At 35.9% G+C, this 15,391-nt stretch overlaps 2 protein-coding genes and 1 non-coding gene across 3 annotated transcripts; all 3 read right to left on the minus strand.

The window, feature by feature from the left end:
- Positions 1-6,997: 6,997 nt before the first annotated feature.
- Positions 6,998-7,837, minus strand: LOC112031037 (uncharacterized). Its single transcript, XM_024063719.2, has 2 exons — positions 7,457-7,837; positions 6,998-7,230 (listed from the first exon to the last, which is right to left on the minus strand). Exons 1-2 carry the CDS (start codon positions 7,794-7,796, stop codon positions 7,214-7,216), a joined length of 357 nt encoding a protein of 118 aa, XP_023919487.1. The 5' UTR covers positions 7,797-7,837; the 3' UTR covers positions 6,998-7,213.
- Positions 7,838-9,411: 1,574 nt separating this feature from the next.
- LOC111984079 (uncharacterized) lies at positions 9,412-10,225 on the minus strand. Its single transcript, XM_024015702.2, has one exon. The coding sequence runs from the start codon at positions 10,077-10,079 to the stop codon at positions 9,558-9,560; it is 522 nt and encodes a 173-aa protein (XP_023871470.1). The 5' UTR covers positions 10,080-10,225; the 3' UTR covers positions 9,412-9,557.
- A 2,237-nt stretch (positions 10,226-12,462) lies between these two features.
- On the minus strand, positions 12,463-12,534 carry TRNAD-GUC (transfer RNA aspartic acid (anticodon GUC)). Its single transcript has one exon. It is a non-coding gene; the product is annotated as a tRNA-Asp (tRNA).
- Between the last annotated feature and the right edge of the window lie 2,857 nt (positions 12,535-15,391).

The following is a 15,391-nucleotide window of genomic DNA, read 5'->3' on the forward strand; positions in this document are numbered from 1 at the left end:
CTCAAAAAAAATATTGAATTTAGAAAAGCATATGATGGAAGCTAAGATTAAAATAGTAAATAAATAAATGATTTGATAAAATTCCATTAAGATGTCAACAAACTATTATAATCAAAGTTAATGAATTAAATTCTATCATTTCATAACAGTTTAAAATTTTAGAATAATTGATAATTTATTGCAAACCTCTGCACTGATAAGAAACATCATTGAGCTCTTTAACAAATTGGGCAGCCATTCCTGGAGAGACACTGTGACTGTGTACTAAACGAAGGCATTGAAGTGTGCAACGTCGCAGTATGGTCGCTACAGCTTCAGACAAAACCCAAAGAGACAGAGACTTAGCAGTGGAATTGATAGACTAACAAAAGCACTTTCCACCCATGCTTAATAGCAGAGTGCAACACTTATGATGAACCATAGCTTTCTTTTGCTTCATTGCTTTTCCAACGAGCCATAACTTGAGCTAATATTCTATAGGGATCCGGATTTTTACAAATATCTGTGTGACCCCCATGAGAAATTCTGGTGCCACACCCAAAATTACAACTTTGCCCACAACTCGCCCATGTGGCGAGTTGTGATTATTGAGATATGTAAACCTAAGTCTGCAATTAAGAAGTCTCAGTCCCAATGGCTAGTTTTTAAATCTCAAGAACAGAGCCACAACAACGGCTAGTCTTCCAAACGATGTCGTTGTATTTATTTCTAGTTATGTTATTCTATAAAACGATGTCGTTCTATTAAGCACATTAGTGAGTTTGTTGTCGGTCGAGATTAGGCAAGAAAGGTTGTTAGAATTAGATCCACCTTTCACGGATCCATTCCGTGATTTCAGGGTTGGTTAATTAAGTAGTTACAGTCAATACTATGTATAAATAGAGATAGTTGTAATGCAAATCATTCGAGCAAGTATTTACAGAAAATTATGGAGCTTTCTTTCTTTTCTCTCTCTTTCTCACTCTTTCTCTCATTTTCTGGTTTTTTGTGATTTTGAATTCTTTGTTGCACTGTTGTTCTTTGTTTGCTTCAATCTTCCAGACCTTAGTTCAATTTCTTTCATGGTATCAGAGCAGAATACGATCTCTACCAACTCTAATTCTACAATGGCAGCTACAACTTCAACTTCTTCTTCAACTATGCCTTCATTAACAACTTCATCTTCAATCAATTTGACTAATCAGCCTCTGTTGCTGCTGCCAAACATGTCAAACATGATGACAGTCAAGTTGGACAATTCCAACTACATATTATGGAAGCATCAGATCTCCATGGTGCTGGAGACTTATTCAATGATTGAACTTCTTGATGAAATTCCTCTTGTTCCAGAGAAATTCTTGAAAGATCTCTTAAGTACTGTTACAACAGTACTGAATCCAAATTATCTTGTTTGGAAATCAAGGGAAAAGGCACTGCTTACCTTTATCAGTTCCACTCTAACACCTTTAGTTCTTACCATAACTGTTGGTTGTTCATCAGCTCTAGAAGTTTGGAAAGTCCTGGAAAACAAGTTTTCTTCTATTTCGAGATCTCATGTGATGAATCTCAAGGGAGAATTGCACAATGTAAAGAAAGGTTCAAATTCTATAGACACGTATCTACAAAAAATCAAGGTCATCAGGGACAAATTAATGGCAATTGGAGTTTTTCTAAATGATGAAGAACTGCTTCATATGGCAATTAAAGGACTTCCGAGAGAGTTTAGTGCATTCAGGTCTGCAATTAGGACAAGAAGCAAAAAATTGAGTTTTGATGAGTTAGCTACTATGCTAAACGCAAAAGAAGAATCACTAAATGAAGGACTAGAGATTAAAGACTCAACCTTTGCAATGGCTGTCAACACAACACCTAGATCTAATAACAGTGGTGGTTTTAGCAATTACAATCAATCCACTAATCATGGTAGAGGTAGAGGCAACAATAATAGAGGTAGAGGACGGGGCTCTTCACCTAATCAATTCTCACAATATTCTCCTAATCAAGGATCTGGTCCACAAGCAAAAGGGCCTATTTGCCAAATCTGTGGTAAAGCTGGTCATATAGCCATAGATTGCTACCATAAAGTGGATTATGCCTATCAAGGCAAACATCCACCCACTAAATTGGCAGCAATGGCCACTTCTTCCAACTCTATGATTGCACAATAGCAGCCTTGGCTAGTAGATAGTACAACCACATACCATGTTACCTCCAGTCTTAATCACCTAAGCTTTCCTAAACCTTATAATGGACAAGATCATCTCACAGTAATGGACAATCTCTGCCTATCACACACATAGGTAATACTCTTGTCCCATCTTCTAATTATGCAATACAACTTCAAAATGTGTTAAGAGTTCCTACTATTGCTTCCAATCTTGCATTTGTCCACAAAATCTGTCATGATAATCATTGTTGGTGTTATTTTGATGAAAATACCTTGTCTATCCAGGCCTTGGCCACAGGGATAGTACTCTACAAGGGCAAGAGTGAAGGTGGGATGTGTCCTATTTACCCTCACAAGGCACCTAAGCTCACCATCTGCAATTCAATCTTCACCTCACCATCTAGTTGGCTTCTGTGGCACAACAGACTTGGTCATCCCAATTCCCAAGTTCTTAAATTTCTTTTTCAGCACAAAGGCTTGTCTTTTAATAAGTGTACAAACATTGTAGATTCTTGTGTTCATTGTCTACATGGGAAAATGCATAAACTTCCCTTTCCTAGCTCTAGATTTGTTGCTATTGCACCCTTTGAGCTTGTACATACTGATCTTTGGGGTCCTGCACCTCTTACTTCAATAAATGGTTTCCAATATTATGTCATTTTTGTTGACCATTATACACGTTTTACTTGGTTGTACTTGCTACACAATAAATCTGAAGTTTATTCTAAATTTGTGCACTTTCATGCTATGGCTAAAACTCAATTTTTAGCAACTATTAAAACACTTAGATCTGATGGTGGTGGGGAATACACCTCCAAACTCTTTGAGTCTTACCTTTCTTCTCATGGTATTCACCATCAACTCTTCTGTCCCTATACTCCTCAACAAAATGGGTTAGTGGAAAGGAAACATAGGCACTTAATAGAAACTACCATTACTCTCCTTTCCCAAGCTTCCTTACCTTCTCAGTTTTGGTCTTTTGCTGTTCAAACAGCTATGAACCTTATTAATCTCTTACCTACTGCTTCACTTGGATTTCTCTCACCTTTTTTTTTTTTTTTTGATAAACATGGATTTCTCTCACCTTGGTTCAAGATTTATGGCTTTCATCCAGATGTTACTTCCCTTAAAGTGTTTGGTTGTACTTGCTACCCTTACATTAGACCTTACACTAAACACAAACTTGAGCATAGGACTACTAAATGTATTTTCCTGGGTTATTCTAATGTTTCTAAGGGGTATTTGTATCTTGATGTCCAATCTAATCACTTGTACACTTGCAGGAATGTATTGTTTAATGAGTCCAAGTTTCCTTCTACTTCTTCTCATATTACCTCTTTTCCACATTCTGTCAAACCTACGCCTGACATCTAGTTATCTAACCCTCTCTATTTGCATTCATCTAATCAACCATCCATTCTAGGTTCCTATGTTCCTTCCACCTCCTCTACTCCTATTTTTGTCAGTTCTTCTTCTACTCCTTCTCATACTCTTCCTCCTTTGCACTCTATCACATCTACCTCTTCCAATCCTATGCCTAATCCTGATCCACCACCTCCTACAGATTCCCAACCTACTCCTATCTCCACTACTACCAGTTCACCCTCATCCAATCCTAATCCTACTACTGTACCAGAACCTGTCCTTCCCATTATCACTAATACTCACCCCATGACAACTAGATCTAAACATAGTATTACTAAAAAGAAGCTCTGCTACAAGGCAGTTCTAGACTACACCTTCACGGAACTACCTTCTTATGAGGTTGCCTCTCAATATCCTCAATGGACAAAGGCCATGGATGAGGAGTTTTCTGCCTTACAAAGACAGACACTTGGTCATTAGTACCTACTACACCTAGGATCAACCTTGTAGGTTGCAAATGGGTCTACAAATTGAAATTGAACAGTGATGGCTCTATAGCTCGATATAAGACAAGAATAGTTGCCAAGGGTTTTCACCAACAGGCTGGCATTGATTACACTGAGACATTTAGTCCAGTTGTAAAACTAGCTACTATCAGACTTATTCTTACCACTACAGTGAATTTCAGGTGGTCCCTCAGACAGCTTGATATTTCAAATGCTTTCCTCCATGGTTTTCTTAAGGAGGAAGTCTATATGCAATAGCCTCCTGGCTATGTTGACCCTTAATTTCCTTCTCATGTCTGTAAGCTTCACAAATCATTATATGGACTTAAACAAGCTCCATGAGCTTGGTTTGATCGCTTCACATCTCAGCTTCTTCATCTTGGATTTGTGGCTTCCTTGGCAAACTCTTCATTGTTCATTTATCAATATCATCATACTACCATTTATCTACTGCTCTATGTTGATGATATCATTATCACTAGTAATGATTCTACACAGATTTCTTATCTCATCACTGCCTTGAGTCATGCCTTTGAGCTCAAAGATCTTGGGGCTCTTTCTTATTTCCTTGGCATTCTAATCTTACCTACCAGATTTGGGCTTACCTTATGCCAGTCCAAGTATGCTTTTGATATTCTTGATCGTTTTCACATGGAGAATGCAAAGCCTACTAAGTCCCCCTGTTGTCCATCTACACGTCTTACTCCTTATAAGGGTTCTCTTTTACTTGACCCTTCTGAATATAGGAGTATGGTTAGGGCACTCCAATACTTAACCTTCACTTGCCCAGATTTGGCTTTCTATGTTCATCAGCTGTGTCAGTTCATGCAACATCCTACTACCACTCATTTTGATGCTGTTAAACGGGTTCTTCGCTATGTTAAAGGCACATTGCATTTTGGGATTCATATTGCTCTTGGTCCTATTACTCTTTCAGCTTTTTCGGATGCGGATTGGGCTGGTGACCCATCTGATAGGAAATCCACTATTGGCATCTTGGTCTTTCTTGGTTCTAACCCAATTTCTTGGTCTTCCAAGAAGCAATCCATAGTCTCACGATCATGCACTGAAGCTAAGTGTCGTGCACTTGCATCCACTGTTACTGAATTGGCTTGGCTTTGTACTCTTTTTAGAGAGCTTGGTTTGTCTCTTCCACACATTCCTATTCTTTGGTGTGACAACAATTCTACTATTGCCTTGGCCTCCAACCCTGTGTTTCATTTTAGGACGAAACACATTGAAGTAGACTATCATTATGTTCGTGAATGTGTTGTTAGTCATGGTTTGGGCATCAAATTTATTTCTAGCCGCAACAATTTTGCTGACATTTTCACTAAGCCATTGCTTGGACCTCATTTTGTGTTTCTTCACAGCAAACTCTTGGCTAATTCCGCCTAGAGTTTGAGGGGGGATGTTGAGATATCTAAAGCTAAGTCTGCAATTAAGAAGTCTCAATCCCAACGGCTAGTTTTTAAATCTCAAGAACAGAGCCACAACAACGGCTAGTCTTCCAAACAATGTTGTTGTATTTATTTCTAGTTATGTTGTTGTATAAAACGCTATCGTTCTATTAAGCACATTAGTGAGTCTGTTGCCAATTGAGATTAGGCAAGAAAGGTTGTTAGAATTAGCTCCACCTTCCACGGATCCATTCCGTGATTTCAAGGTTGGTTAATTAAGTAGTTACAGTCAATTCTATGTATAAATAGAGATAGTTGTAATGTAAATCATTCAAGCAAGCATTTACAGAAAATTCTGGAGCTTTCTTTCTTTTCTCTCTCTTTCTCACTCTTTCTCTCATTTTCTGGTTTTCTGTGATTCTGAATTCTTTGTTGCACTATTGTTCTTTGTTTGCTTCAATCTTCCAGACCTTAGTTTAATTTCTTTCAGTGATTGGTAAAGAGATGATGGTGGATCCATGTGGGGACACCCCTCCACCAACCACAACTCGCCACATGGGCGAGTTTTGGGCAAAGTTGTGGTTTTGGGTGTGGCACCAGAATTTTTCGACCCCCGTTGAACCTAGCAATGCCTAGTATCACAAGTAACACAAGAAAGCAACGTCTTGAAGGTAGTAGCAAGTTTGTGGTAGTTGCTATGGTTTTAGCTTCTTCAACAAACGAACTTCAAATTTACTTTTGAACTCTCCAGTATGGTGAAATTGAGAGAACTTGGTTACAAAAACCCTAACTACACAAACAAAGTGTTTCTCTCTCAAAAAAGTCTTCCATAAGATAGCTTATACTGTCTTTTAAATACTAGTTGAAACAGATCTCGAATCAAGCTTGAAATAGACAAGTTATAGGCTTTTTAGCATTGCTGATTTTTGCTAAAATGCGACGCTCGATCTATCAAGTAGGTATTAAGGCTGCTATCGAAAGGTATCAAGTCTACTATCGAGAAGACAAAAATTATGGCCCAAGGTATCAAAACTGTTATATCGAGACATATGCTAAAAATGCACTTTCCTTGAGTTTTTCTTAAGCAAACTTTGTGTCTTCAACTTGATTTTTAATTACAACTTTAAGACATATCAAAACTCAATAAAATAAAATAAAAAATAAAAAAAAAAAACACATATTTACTTGTTTTTTTCTTTTACATAATTTCAATCTAAAAGGGTTGTTAGGCATTCGGTAGATTTGGTCTTATTTGAACACTAAATCTGCCATTCCACAAACGATTGTCAATTTGTCATCCCCTACAAGCATACAAGCCAATACGAGAGCAAGAGTCAGGAAGTTCCGCTAAATGGAGATGCAGCGGAGGTACCGCCAGCCGAGATCGAGCTAATTATATAGATGGGGCATTTCGGTTATTAGATATAGTTCGAAAGCCTTTAACAGTCCAGTGATTCAACATTCAAAGACTGGACTCCCCTTATTAGTTTTTAGAGGGGCAGAACCCAGAGCAAGCTCCTTAAGTTGAAAATAAAATTATATAAAAAAAATTTTAAATAAAATAAAAAACCAAAGAGAAAGAACCCACAAGTCATTATTTATTTTTATTATTATTATTGTTATTCAAGTGCCTAGATGTCACAGTGAAATGATTTAGATAGATGAAGCAGCTAGAAGGTTACAATCTCAGCATACTGGTAATAACTAACATACAATCTCAGCACACCAGTAATAACAAACATACAATCTGCATCTACTTCACATGCGCAGGCACAATGACTCGGTAACTTCAGTCTTCAAGGCACTGTATAAGCTGCAAAATAGAATTCATTTTAGGGAAGAAAAAAAATCATTTCAACTGTTGAAGTATAAAAATTATCTCATGCATCAAATATATGATCCTCTTTCTCATAATTTATAAACTCTAAAACCATGTAATGCTGTGAAAAAAATTATGCATATGCCAATACATGAGACACCTCGTTAAAGAAGCATAAAGAAAGGGTGAATAAACAAATTCTAATAATATGTTAACAGACCTCCACACTTGTATCCCACAGGACGATCAGCAATATTGCATCGTTTGGGAATGGTCACTGCAACCTCTGGTTTAGCTCCGGAACTTTTAGCTGTATTAGAAAGCATAGCAGCACAAAGGCAGCTTGGGTTCTGGCCAATCTTTTTCACTTGACTGCAGCACCTATCAGAAACTTGAGCATTCACATCCTGTGCTGCTGATACACAAGGAGCCAGCTTCCAAGCCTCTGCCTCAGGCGAAGATTTCCCACATTCACCAGCCCCATAAACCCCATCAAACCCAGCAATTCCTAGGATTACAAGAAACACTAGACAACAAATGTGCTTCATTGGACCTTCCATTTCTCTGGTGCATTGAACACATTTCAATCCTACTGGCTTTATAGTGAAATAGGCAGCTCAAAAGGTGTTTACACGTCAAACCCAGAAGAGATAGTGGATGTAGCACTAGGGCAATGGGATTTGTTTATTGAAGCACCTACCTACTCCTGAAATGGAATCAGCATTACCTGGCTACTTGAATCCAATGAAGATAATGCATGCTGAATCTTTCCTATCATCCAACTTACTTTTTGTTATTGTTGTGCAGATCCCACTACAACAGTTATTGAGAACAAGCAAAGAAGATCTTTTTCATTAGCAACTGACAGATAATGGTGCACGCATTACCGACTACCAAGCCCCTGTTGCTCTAGAATCTCTCTAATGTCCCATAGACTAGCCTTCCTAGCTTGACACATTTGAGCAAATCCTCTGCTTGAGATTATTATGTTATACGAATTGGTGGGTCTTGAACCCACAACCTTACTCTTCATCTTACTATTACAATATTAAAAGATGCAATTCGAGCAAGAGCTCATTGGCAAATTAAAATGTTATACTAAACAACCTTATGACCAATTTCAGCTCACCAGAAATCTCCGCTTCTTTGGAATTGGTTTAGCTTAAACCACGGAGCATTAGTTCAGGGTAACACCTTATAAATTGAGTATCATACAATTATGAAATTAAACAGGTTGCAACGAGGGTACCATTTTATACATTGAGTATCATACCACCCTGCAACTAGTTCCATTAGTTCTCCCATCTTGATAAATCTTTTCCTTGCAACAAAGGTGTTTGAGTGCATTATAAGGTCCTCTAGCAAGATTAAGAGCTTCCTAAATTGGGGAGTTTTAAGGAAAAAAAAAAAAAGACCACTAACTCCATGGAGGATGACAATGGTGGATATGATTTGTTGGTTTTAACTTTATAGTTCTATAAACCATGAAGCATTGGTTGAGGGTGCCACCTTCTACATTGGGCATCATACATCAATGAAATTAAAGTGCATTCAAGATACTTCCCTGCAACTTCCCATTAGTTCTCCCATCTTGATAAATTTTTGCATTGTACTTGAGTGCCCAAAAAAAAAAAACTACGTACTTGGAGGATGACAATGGTGGAGATGATAAGTTCATTTTAACTCTATAGTCCTACTTAGAATATATCAAAAAAGAACCTTCAAAGAAATGCTCAACCCTACAAAGCCCTAATACCTCCCTACTCATGAAAACTTACACCATCTATCTTGGATCATATCCTTCCTCTTATCACAACCTATTATTTATTCCACCATGTATCCATACAATTCCTTCCTTGCATTTCCTCTTACACTTCCAAATCCCAAACCTTGAAGAAGATCACTTATCTCTCCATTCATAAATTTGTATTGAACATGAGCAGCTTCGCTGTTATAATCTTCTTCTGCTTACAAATTACAAGTCACTAAAGTATCAACTTTCAAGAAGTGTTTTCCCTACACTGGTTCTTGCATTAATTTTTCAAATCCTAACAAATATATTCAATAATCACACAACTCTCTCACAGCAATTTTCCTTTCATTGGCTTATTTAGTTATTTTGACAAAATTACCATTGTTACTTCACAACCAAAAAAAAAAAAAAAAAACTTGTGCTTAAGAGCAGAAATTGGAGCCATCTGAAATTCAGTAATAACCCAGATAAAAATTGCATTAGACAGATCACAATTTTACTTCACCGCAGTTAAAAGTTACGCAGTGAATTTCTTTAGATAAAAAAAAAAAAAAAAAAAACCCAGAAGCTAGCGACTAAAAGCGTACAAAATGATAGAAGCATAAATGAGAAGCGCAACGGGGACCAAAATGACAAGAGGAATCACGGCTGCCAAGCTGGCTGATGAGGTTCCACAAGCCAAAGTCCCAAGCTTGATCTGGACCACGTTGACCAGAGCCATCATCAGGAACCCGCACCCGCAAAACGAACCGATACCCGAGACCAACATCCCGACCCGGAGGAAGGACTTGTGGGTGCGGGCAATGAACTCGTACGGGTGGAAAGTTGGGCTTTTGGAGATCCGGATGGCCTGTTTGAGGCCCAAAGCGATGAGGCTGGAGAAGAGGAAGGAGCTGAAGGAGTAGACATGGAAGGCCACGAGGTCTTCGGCTTTGGAGGGACCCGCGGTGCAAGCTTGGTCGTTGATGAGGGTGTTGCTCGGGTCGTTTGGGTTCCAGGCTAGGCCTACGAATACGGCTAAGGTGAAGAGGGAGTTCACGTTTACTATGCCGTCTAAGGCGGTGACGTGAACGCTGGTGCCGGTCGGCATTTTTTGGATTTGGATCGGAGAATTGTTTGGATTATGGTAAACTTGGAAACTTGAGAGGGCTTTGAGTATTGACCAGTGAGATTTGAGATAGGTGTTTGGTAAGAAAGAAAAGCAGGGAGAGAAGATTAAAAATAAAAAATAAAAAAGTAAAAGGCTGATGATGTTTCGTAGGGCAAGAGGTAAAGGCACTAGCGCGTTGGACTTTGGACAAGGACTAAAGTTTACCCAATTCAAAAAAAAATACTAAATGTCAAAAAATAAATATTAAATAATACATAGATTCTTGAATTCACATTATTCAAAATTTATTAACAATATTATCACCATCAAAGCAAGGTCATTTTCCATTAATGCCCAAAAATGACATTGCGTGCGGTTGCGTGCAAATTTTGCCTTTGAGTTTTTTTTCTGGGTTTTACGGCACTGATTACGACTCGGTCAAAACCACGTATAACTATGCATTTCTAACTCACATGGCATTATTTACTTTTTTTTTTTATTCTTACATAAAAATATCCATAAAATTAAAATATAATATAAAAAAAAAATTTGTAAGTACCCATAACTCTAGTGGCATTCTAGGGCAACAATAGATGCATTTCTTTAACCCTTGTCCTCTTTGATACAAAGTTTGTTCTGCTTGGAGACATTGAAAGAGATGTTCTTTTATTTGCAACAAATGAGACTTGACAATAATAAGGATCTTATGAGTTGTATTGTATAAATTTGGGATTTAAACTAGGGATAGAGCCAGAACTTGGAATTAGGGGCAAAAATATTATAAATAAATAAATAAAAAACATTATAAAATTTCAAATAAGCATTCATTTACTATTAACAAACTGTCAATGTAGACAAAAACACAAAATCATTATTTTTTTAATACATTACAATGCAATTATATATGGAAAGGGAACTTAGCGTTTTTGTAAATATTCAAAATCATTTATGATTGAATCCATACTAATTGTCGCAATGATATTTCTTTCAATGAATAATAGCATGGTATCCATTAAAATAAAAATAAAACTCATCTTCCATTTTGTTGTGAATGTCATTTTTGATGACATTCATTGCTAAAAATGCTCACTTCGTAGTTTCTCACTCTCTCTTCTCTATATTAGACTGCTTAGCGACTTTTCTTTTCTTTTTTGTGTCTTTGATGTGTGCATCTACTGATGGGTAAGATAAAAATTATTTTGTTTAAATTTTTTGAAAGAGCTAGGTTGTTTGTTTTGGGTAAATTTGGTTGATTAGACTTTTTTTTTTCTTTTTTAGCTTTACTATTGGTAATTTTTGTTATTGTGCTAATTTTTTTGGGTTTGTTAATTTTGTTTTAAATTTGAGATCTAGAAATTTTTTTATGGTCTTTAAATGAATAATGATATTATTAACCGGAGCAGAGTGTAATTTTATTGAACCAAATTGTTAAAACAAGTACCTATATATGGTATTATTTTAAAACAAAATTTGTGGGGGGTTTCATCCCTAGTTTAAACCAATGCTCTGAGTCTTTTAGCACAATAAAGGATGTAGAGATGTTTCAAAAATCTAAGCTACTATAATGTTCTCAAAATTTATATTGTACGCTCAATTTTTCTAAATCTTGTTGTCGTTGTCAGATTAAAAACTTTATATAAAAAAAATAAAAAATAAATAAAAACCCTTTTTGGTGGTTGCTATTTGATTCAACATAGCCATTACTTTCAAAAGATTGACATCATGTTACCTTCACATGATTTATTATTTGAAGTGATTTGCTCGATTATATAATACTATTATTATTTTAATTAAAAAAAACTATTTAAAAAAAAGGTTAGGTAATGGCATATAAGAATAACCTTGGTACAAAATGCTACCTTAAAACATTTTGAGGAAATTCTATAATTCCACAAATTTAGAATGTATACTTTACTTCTTCTTCTTCTTCTTCTTTTTTTCTTTTTTTTTTTTTTTCAACGTATAATAAATAATAAAAAAACACATGACCCATCCACACAATCACACCCAAGCCCAGACCCTTACAATTTAAACGAGCCCACAATAATGAGGCTGGAGAAGAGGAAGGTCACCAAGTAATAGGCTTTGCGGTGCGTGTGGGGTCAGGGAGTTCACGTAACTGTGCCTTTACCGACAACTGTGCCTTTACCTTTACCGGAAACGAATAGTGTCTTTACCGACATTGTCTGTCAAATCTCAGCACAGTTGTAAACGTGATTGCAATTTATTGCTGTGAGAGATGATGTCTGTAAAGGCACTATTCGTTGCGCACTAAAAAGTTTCTAATTTACAATACTATTGCCATGTTCATATAATCATGTTCTTCTTGTTCGTTTCGTACAGAACAGAATAGATATAAAAAAAAATTTAAAAAGCGTGTTTTCGCCGTTGCCGGGGATCGAACCCGGGTCACCCGCGTGACAGGCGGGAATACTTACCACTATACTACAACGACTTTGTTTGGATGAAGGGGTCCTCATTTTCTATCTATTATGTTGAACATGAAATTAACACTAACACCTACAAGGTAATTTTGATGCTGCCATTTTCCCCTATTTTGCAATTAATTTCGCTATAGCACTCGCAGCTCTAGCTAATTGTCCACCTTTGCAACTGTGATTTTTATGTTATATATGGCCACACCTAAGGGTAGGGGTGTTCGCAGCGCAGTTTTGGACCATTTTTAGCACCGCACTTTGTGGTGCGGTTTAGTTAAAACCATAACTGCACTGCACCTCATTTTTGTGGTCACATGTGCGACACTATGTATAGGATACGGTTTGAAGTCGATATATTTTCAAATTTTGGGCTTTTCCTACTTAGCCCAAAATTAATTTTTCTATTTTTTTGGCCAAGTTTTAAATTATTGAGCTAGTTTTTCTTTATTTTGGGTTGACTTTTCTAGTCAACAATTGCTAGGTTATTAAACTTTTTTTTTTTTTTTGAAAATTAGGGTTATTAAACTATTAATAATATATTTAATATTAAAAATAAATAAATATATTAATATATAGAGAGGGTGCGGTGCGGTTAATGCGTTTTTCTTATTATAAAACCGCAAATTGCATTGCACCATGCGGTGCGGTGCACTATTACTTGCGGTACAGTGCAATTATGCTATTTTGCGGGCAGTTTTGGTGTGGTTTTTGCAGTTTGTACTGTTTATGCGGTATGGTGAACACCCTTACCTAAGGACATTTCGATTAAAGTAGATTATAAGAGGGGGAAGGGTTAAGGATTTACCCTGTGTGAGACTTTTTTTTTTTTATTATTAGCAGAACATATTTTTAAGTACTGATGATTTTTTTTAATGCTTGGATGAAAAAGAATTCTTGTTTCTTAGAACAAGTTTTTCTCCAAGATGTAATTGTTGCTTTTAAATAAAATTCAATATATATATATATATATAGCTCCAGATTCGGTCACTATTCATGAACAGTACCAGCCGACACAAAAAGACAAAAATAAACCGTAGCACAGCTTTGCTACACTTTCGAGGGTCTCGTCTACTTTCGGTAGAAAAGGTTTTCACCCAAGGGAAAAACAAATTACCCTCCATAATTTTAGGAATCTTCAGAGCTCTTTCCAAAGGATCCTAAGCTCTTCTCAGTCTATATAAAGAAGCTTAAGTTCCATTCAGAGGCAGGCTTAGTTCAACATATCTCCTTCCTACAGAATCCCTTAGTTAGGAATATCCAATCCTGTAACCAAATGGCTTTTCTATTTTCCTACTTTCAATGTAATTATATGGGTTCAGTTGGCCTTAGTCTTCTTATAAATAAGTTGTAACTTACCCCTTGCCGTGTATATATATATATATATGAGAGAAACACAATTATTTGTAAGTTATTATGTGTAAATATTTGACTCATTATTCATGTCAATTGAAGAATTTTAAGATTCATATTGGTATATATATGAGATGGGTTCAAGTTACACCTAGTGTTACTCCACAAGAGTTACACATTTTTTAAGTCATAGATTTCCAAAAGATTTAATGGTCAAAAAGAAAACATCATCATTATTTACATTATTAAATGCTTACCTAATTAATAGCATTCTCATTATCTCTCTCCTTATTAAATATTTCTTTGTCTCCTTTTTTTTCTCTCCACTTTCTATGCTTTGTCTTTTTTTTTTCTCCCCTCAATAAAACCTCTATCACTTTCCTCATCTTTTTTAGGAAGATATTCACCAGGAGCTGCAAATCGTTCATTATTTACTCTGCATGTTTTTTTTTTTTTTTATTAAATATTTCTTTGTCTCCTTTTTTTTCTCTCCACTTTCTATGCTTTGTCTTTTTTTTTTCTCCCCTCAATAAAACCTCTATCACTTTCCTCATCTTTTTTAGGAAGATATTCACCAGGAGCTGCAAATCGTTCATTATTTACTCTGCATGTATTTTTTTTTTTTTTGGGTTCATACAGAGTGCAGGTTCATTATTTCTTCTATCCATCTAAATTGAATTTTTTTTTTTTTTTATTTCATTTCATTTGATCCTCTACTCATACATACACCATAAAAACAAAATAGAACAAATCAAACCAACATTTTAAAACTACCATTTGCAGAAGAAAAAAGAGCATCCAACCACACTCTTTTCTTTCCATCACCTCATTCCAAGCAATTCTTCAAAATTCACGCAAACCTTTTTTACTTTCTTTGATTTCATTGTTCTCGATTGGATTGAATTCAAATTCAATTCTTATGATCACAAAACAACAACAATAGCAACACACAATGCAAAAAAAAAAAAAAAAAAGCATAAGCAACAACCATGCTTAGGAATGGAGTTATTGGGATTTTACACATTGTGCTTGGCTTTTACACGGTGGAGGAGGAGACCCCATCACATTGTGCTTGGCTTTTACACGGTGGAGGAGGAGATACAATAACTGTAATAAGAAGAGAGATAATGGGGATGCTATTAATTAAGTAAGCATTTAATGATGTAAAAAATTACAATGTTTTCTTTTTGACCGTTTGATATATATATATATATATACACGAAATTACAAATTAAGAAGTCTTGCTTCACCTTGGTTTTCACGGACGTATGTTATATTACTATGGCTGGAGAAGAGGTGAGATTGGTCAAATATCCTTCTTCTTCTTTTTTTCATGAGAAACAGTATTGAAATAGCTTCTTTTGCATCTTGTTTTTAGTTTATCAGTTCTAGCAGAGTGTTTACGAATGCGCTTTTGCACAATATGAACATTGATTTTATTAAACGTTCAGTCTTTCTCGTGGAAGTTTCAGAGAGAAACTTATTGTTATTAACCATAAGCAAAAGTTTTCACTTCAAAAATAA

Source organism: Quercus suber, unplaced genomic scaffold (genome assembly GCF_002906115.3).
Source record: "Quercus suber isolate HL8 unplaced genomic scaffold, Cork oak 2.0 scaffold_20, whole genome shotgun sequence".
NCBI classification, from domain to species: domain Eukaryota; kingdom Viridiplantae; phylum Streptophyta; class Magnoliopsida; order Fagales; family Fagaceae; genus Quercus; species Quercus suber.

What these genes read in the sequence shown, in the direction of transcription:
- LOC112031037 (XM_024063719.2), bottom strand. Translation starts at nt 7,796, where the DNA reads ATGGAAGGTCCAATGAAGCACATTTGTTGTCTAGTGTTTCTTGTAATC.
- LOC111984079 (XM_024015702.2), bottom strand. Translation starts at nt 10,079, where the DNA reads ATGCCGACCGGCACCAGCGTTCACGTCACCGCCTTAGACGGCATAGTA.